The sequence below is a fragment of the Sarcophilus harrisii genome, chromosome 3 (genome assembly GCF_902635505.1).
Source record: "Sarcophilus harrisii chromosome 3, mSarHar1.11, whole genome shotgun sequence".
Classification (NCBI taxonomy): Eukaryota; Metazoa; Chordata; class Mammalia; order Dasyuromorphia; family Dasyuridae; genus Sarcophilus; species Sarcophilus harrisii.
Window position 1 is genome coordinate 595,108,185 of NC_045428.1, and position 6,414 is coordinate 595,114,598.

At 62.8% G+C, this 6,414-nt stretch overlaps 1 protein-coding gene across 1 annotated transcript; it reads right to left on the bottom strand.

The window, feature by feature from the left end:
- Positions 1 to 2,366: 2,366 nt before the first annotated feature.
- CD79A (CD79a molecule) lies at positions 2,367 to 5,735 on the bottom strand. Its single transcript, XM_031961680.1, is given in 7 exon segments — positions 2,367 to 2,605; positions 2,607 to 2,665; positions 2,770 to 2,827; positions 2,941 to 2,947; positions 3,002 to 3,415; positions 3,805 to 4,098; positions 5,424 to 5,735. Coding segments are annotated over 7 exon segments (930 nt in total). The 5' UTR covers positions 5,482 to 5,735; the 3' UTR covers positions 2,367 to 2,565.
- Between the last annotated feature and the right edge of the window lie 679 nt (positions 5,736 to 6,414).

Sequence of the window (6,414 nt, forward strand, 5' to 3'; positions counted from 1 at the left end):
CTCTGTCCCTCTCTCTGTCTCTTCTCTCTGTCTTCTCCCTTTCTCTTCTCTCTGTTCCTCTTTCTGTTTTCCCTGTCCCCTTTCTTGTTCTTCTTTCTCTTTTCCCTCTCTGTCTCTTGTCCCTCTCTTGTCTCTTTGTCCCTCTTTCTCTTCTCTTCTCTCTCCTCTCTCCCCCTCCCCCTGGCTTTTTTCCCCTTCCCTCGCCTCTGTCTCTCTGTCTCTTCTCTGTCCTCTTCCTCTCTGTCTGCCTCTCTTCTCTTCTTTTCTCTTCTTCTCTGTCCCTCTCTTTCCTCTGTCTCTGTCTCTCTCTCTCTCTGTTTCTCTCTGTCTCTCTGTCCCTCTCTCTGTCTCTCTGTCTCTGTCTCTCTCTCTGTCTCTCTCTCTCTCTCTCTCTCTCTCTCTCCCGAGTCTCTCACCCTCGGCCTGGTCTTTTTTCTTCCCTCTCCCTGCCGGCCTCTGTCTCTCTCTTTGTCCTTCTCTCTAATCCACTTTCATTTGGCAAACGCTCATTAGGCCCTGGTTGTGTGTAAGGCCCTGTCCTGGGCTCCTGGGCAAAGAAAGGAAAAAAGCAGGGCCAGACCCTCCTCTCTGACCCAGAGACCACCAGGCCCAAAGACAAGGACACAGCATGTCCCGAGGGGGTGAGGGACGGGACGGCTTTGGGGAGGCGGCGCCCAAGCCGAGGCTTCCAGGGGCCCTCCTGGGTGAAGGTCCCAAGGTGGGACCTGAGAGGACCAAGCAGGGCCTGCTGTTCTGCAAGCAGAATATGTGGAAGGAGGCGTCTGAAGGGGGGGGCACAGCCGGCCCGGGAAGGGCCTCCAGCCCCCGCCGGCTTGTTGAGGCGACGGGGACCCCCAGTTGTTGAGCATGGCAGCCGGCCCGGACCTTTCCTGACTTGCCAGCCGAGGGGAAGGAGACCGAAGAGCCCAAAGCGACCCTGAGACGTGGGACCCCCACCGCTGCCGGTCTCTTACTGCTCTTGGTCTCGGGGCCCTCCTCCATCTGGTCTCTGTGATTCCCCACCACGGGTGTCCCCTCTCCTCCCGTCCTTCTTCCCTCCATCTTGGGGCTCAGCCTCTTCTCACCCGTGCGGATGGGAAGGTCCCCTCCTGTGTGACCTTGGACAAAGTCCCCCCACATCAGGCCCGGTCCCCTGCCAATCACCCCTGGCAGGGGGGCCCAGGGACCTCTTGCCCAGGGCGCTGGTCGCAGAGCCCATTTCTTCTGGGCTGGGTGAGGTAGGGGCTTGTTGGTGGCCCCTGGGGCCCCCCGGCTCCTGGAACCTGGATGGCTCTCAGTTCCTTCTCCTTGCCTCTCATCCCCCTCAGCTTCTACCTGGGCTCTGTCTGGGACCCCCCGGAGCTGATGTCATCCCAGCTGAAGCCGCCTGGTCCAAAGGCTTCCTCTTACAGGAGGTGGAAACTGGAAGCTAGAGATGGCACTGGGAGTGGCACTGGGTGATAGCACTAAGGCATGGCACTGGGATAATGACACTAAGGGATGGCACTGGTGGTGGCATTGAACAGATGGCACTGGGAGATGGCACTGGGGTAATGGCACTAGGGGTGGCACTGGGGGATGGCACCAGGGCCATTGGCACCTTGGTCTTAGAGGGAAATAAGGAAGGGGAGACAGGAGGTGCTTGAGTTTGCCCAAAGCAAATCAGGATGGCAAGCCTAGAGCAGAGACCTCAGCAGAGACTCTCAGCCTAGAACAGAGACCCCTGCCAGGACCTCAATCTCTGAGCATCTCTCCTTGGCTCCCGCATCAGGTACTTCCTGTTTCTTGCCCACCCCCACCCCCAAGGGAGAGCTGGAGCAGCAGGTGCTGAGGGGCTTGTTTACTCCTGCGCTGGGGACACTTAGGGAGAGCCAGTGGAGCACCCGAGGCCTCTTGCGGGGGGAGTTTCCAAAGAACTCGGCCCTGAGAGGCCCCAAGCCCAGAAGCGGGTCCTGGGTGAGGGGGGGCCATCCAACCAATTGAGCCCCACCCCTGCCTCCTCGAAAGGGGTTTCCAATGCCCCCGGCAGGGCCCACCCAAGAAACCACCAGGCTCTGCTGCCGGGAGGGGAGCCCCACCTCAGGGGCCAGATTTATTGTCTTTAGTGGCGGTTACACAGCTGGGGGGAAGGGGGGGATCCTGCTTCAGACACCTCCTGAATTAGGGGAGTGAGTTAGAAGGGGTCTGGAGTCAAGGCATCATGAAGACAAAGAAGGGCCTAAAGTGGGAGAAGGGAGAGGGGCCAAAGACTGGGAAACGGGGCCCGGAGTGTCAGAAATGGGGGGCTTAGAACAGGGGGGCCGGGGAACGGGGAGGTCAGGGCTGGGGAAGAACGGGGATCAGGGGCTGGGGGCCGGGAAAATGGGAGGTCAGGGCTGGGGGGCTTAGAACGGGGGGGGTCAGGGCTGGGGGGCCGGAGGCCAGCAGGAGATCACAACAGCCAGGGGGACCTTGGAACGAGGGATGTCAGAGCTGGGAAGGACCTTGGATACCTCCCAGTCCAACCCATTGCTGAGCGCACTGAGAGCCTGGCAAAGCTGGGGAGCCCCGGGGCGCTTGGGGCCCTCACGGCTTCTCCAGCTGCACGTCCCCCACCCTGAGGGTGGGTCCCCTGCAGGCCCCGGGAGATGTCCTCATACATGGCACAGTCGTCTAGGTTAAGGCCCTGGAGGGGGAGGGGGAAGCTGGAGGTCAGCCTGCAGGGGGCAGGGCCGGGGAGGCCAAAGGGGGTCCGCCCCCCGCCCCTCCCCCACACCCCCGGGGGCTCACCTCATACAGGTTCCTCATGTCAAAAGTCCAGGTGCTCCAACTAAGGCTCTGCCAGCTTCTGAAGGGGTGAGAAGTGGGGGGTCAGCCTGGCAGGGGGAGGGGGCGGGGCCAGGCCCATGGTCCCAGGGCCGTGGGATTTAAAAGCTGGGAGAGGCCACGGGTCCCGCTCACCCAGCTCCTTTTACACAAGGAAAAGCTGAGGTCAAAGGCAAAGATCAAGCGGGATTCAAACCTGGTGCCTCCACCTGGGACTCCGTGGCTGCCTCCCGGGGCCCTGCCCGTGGGGAGTCCGACCCTCCCCCCCACCCCAGGCCTGCCCCTTCCTCTGGTCCCATCCCTCTCCGCCTTCCCCCTGGGAGCAGAAGGGGAATGGGGGAGGGGGGAGGGCAGCCGTGGGCAGGGCTTTCTCTCTGTGGAGGAAGAAGCAGTGGAGTGAGGCCCCCCGGGGGGAGGGGGGGAGGAGGAAACCTGGGGGGCCGGCGGGCTGGGCCCCGGGAGAGGGGGGCTGGGGCCCCCGGGAGCCTCACCCTGAAGAGCAGGAACGTCCCCGGGACAACGGCGCAGAACAGCAGGATGATCCCCTCGGCGGTGATGATTCTGTTCTTTGTGGCTTCGCCCATGTCCAAGAAGGGCCTGGGGATGGGATCTGGGGGGGGGGGAGAGGGGCAAGTAGGGCCCCCGCCTACCCAGCCAGCCCAGGCCTGGCCGCCCCCCACCCCTTTAGGGTCGGCTCCCCCTTTGGCAGGCGGGGGAGGAGGGGGGTCTGGCGGAGGCGTCCGCCCTCCGTCCTGGCTCTGCCTGCTCTCATTTTACAGATGAGAACCTGAGGCCAAAGGGCTCCCCCAGGAAGCCTCACGCCCAGGGCGCCGCCGAGAGCTTCAGGGACCCTGCCTTGCACACACACACACACATACACACACACACACACACACACACACACCCGGTCACGGGGGAGACGCTGAGCACAAGTATCGAGAGTGGCGCCAGGGCCGTGGCAGGGAAGCCCCCAGACCCATCGCTCTCCGGGGCCCTCACCTCGCACCCGGAGGTAGGTGCCACAGGACTCCTGCTGCAGCCTGTTCCCAATGGAGACCCGGCACTGGTACATGCCCCCGTCGCTCTTGCTCACTCCCCCAACCACCAGCGTCCCGTTGGGCAGGGGCTGCCTCTCCACCGGCTCCCGGAACAGCTTGCTCAGGCCGATGCGCCACCAGGTCACGGTGGCGTTGCGGCCCCCGTTGTGCTGGCAGGGCAGCCTGGCCGTGCCCCCCACGGGCACCGTCACGGAGGGCGGCACGGGGCTCAGCTGCAGGCCCCGCGTCTGGGAGCCTGGCACGGGGAGGAGGGAGTGGGTCAGGGCCCCAGCACTGCCAGACCCGGGGCCACGAGAGACGGGCCCGGACGTGGCTCCGTCCTTCTGGGCCCCAAACCCTCCTCCTTGGGGGTCGCAGTCGGATTTCTGAACTCTGGCTCCGCAAATTCATCTATTATCTGTCCTAGGGCCCCCCACCCTGACACCCCCTGTCCTAGAGCCCCCTGCCCTGACACCCCCTGTCCTAGGGCCCCCTGCCCTGACACCCCCTGTCCTAGGGCCCCCCTCCCAGCTCTGACTTTCTTGGTCCTTGGGCCAGGATCCGAGCTTTGGGATGAGAACCAGCGCCAGGCAGGGAAGGGGCTGCCAGACTTCCCATTGCTGCCCCAGCCAATGTCAGAGCAGGGAGAGCCAACCCCCTCTGGGGTGCTCTGACTTACGGGAGGGGAGACCAAGGCCCCAGAAGGCCCAGGATTTACCCAGCACCACAAGGAGGAGGCAGGGCACAGAGGGAGATCTCGGTGAGCATTAAGTGGCTCCTGTGCACAATGCAGGGGGACCCGGCCCCCAGACCACCCAGTCCCCTTGTTACCTGGCCCCCTGGTCACCCAGCCCCCTGGCCCCCGGGTCACTTGGTCCCCCGGCCCCCAGGTCACTTAGCCCCCTGGCCCCCGAGTCACCTGGTTCCCCGGCCCCCAGTCACCTAGCATGGTACTTCCTTCTCTATCTCAGTGAAAGAAGGAATTTTAAAAGCTGGGCCCCCACTTAGTTCTCCTCGCCCAAACCCACTAGGGATCTGGAGGGGGGACCAGGGGTACTTTCATTTCTTCATTTGAACCTAAGTAAATAGGGATGGGGGCAGAGGGGCCTGGGTATCAAAGGGCTCTTTGTCCCTGCTCCCGGGCCCCTTCCCAGACTCCTTTGGAGCAGTTCTTCCCCAGTTTCTTGCCGGCCCCAGAGCTTAGCCCGCTCCCTCTGTGCCTCTGAAGAGCGTAGCCGAGAGCGGGTGGTTTAATGGCTGCCCGGGAAGGAGGGACGGGCTGTGGGCTGGAGGGCGGCAGGCGGCAATCAGGCCCTTCCTGCCTCTGCCCCCACATCCTTGAGCCTCCAGGGGTCCGAGGATCTGCGGCTTCGTGGCTCGGCATCTGGCCTGGGCCCTTCGCCCTGGACGGAGCCGTCTTGGTGAGCCCAGCCTCGGAGAGCCCCCACGGCCCAGACCCGAGCTTGCGGTCCTCACCTGTGCATTGCCCCGGCTCCTTCCCTGTACCAGCCTCACCCCCGAGCCCTGCCTGGATTTCAGGCCCTCCCTGATCCCCGACCCCCACTCCCGACTCAGACCTACCGAGGCTCAGGGCAGAGATGAGGAGAAGGGCGGAGGGCGGCGTCAGGCCGGACATCATCCCCGAAGGACCCGGGCGGGCTGAGACAGCGCTGCCGGAGGGGAGCTCTGCCCTTGCCCACCGGGGCGTTGCTTCCTGCCGCACCTTCACAGGAGATGAGCTTCGCTGCTCCCTAGTGCCAGCCCTCAGACCCCGGCCTAGAGCGCAGGTGGGCAGGCCCTGGGGGACAGAGGGGGCTGTGAAGGGCCCCAGGCAGGACCTGTGGGAGCTCTGAGGGGCCCCGGGCAGGGCCTGTGAGGGCAAAGGGACCTCAGAGGCCCGGGGCAGGGCCTGTGGGAGCAGAGGGAGCTCAGAGGCCTGGGGCAGGGCCTGTGGGAGCTTTGAGGGGCCCCGGGCAGGGCCTGAGGGAGCTCCAAAGGGCCCCGGGCAGGGCCGTGGGGGCAGAGGGAGCTCTGAGGGGCCTGTGGCCCAGGGAGCCCCAACTAGCCAGAAAACTGCCCTGGCCTGCAGGGGGTGACACTGAGGGGAAACACAACTGGAAAAGGGTCCGAAAGGAGCAGCAGATGAAGGATTAGAAATGGAGCTAAGATAATTGTACAATAATTCAGAGTCTGATTCTTTTTGTACAGCAAAATAATGTTTTGGTCATGTATACTTATTGTGTATCTAATTTATATTTTAATATATTTAACATCTACTGGTCATCCTGCCATTTAGGGGAGGGGGTGGGGGGGGTAAGAGGTGAAAAATTGGAACAAGAGGTTTGGCAATTGTTAATGCTGTAAAGTTACCCATGTATATATCCTGTATAAAAGGCTATTAAATAAAAAAAAAAAAAAAGAAAAGAAATGGAGCTAAGAGGCCCGCCCCCAAAGTGGAGGCCGTCGGGCAGGGCTCCCCAAAGGGGGAACAGGATGGGGAGGAGAGAGGTTCCAGAGGCTCTCAGGCCTTGAAGGAAGTTCAGATGGGAGCGGCAGGGGGGCATTACCATTC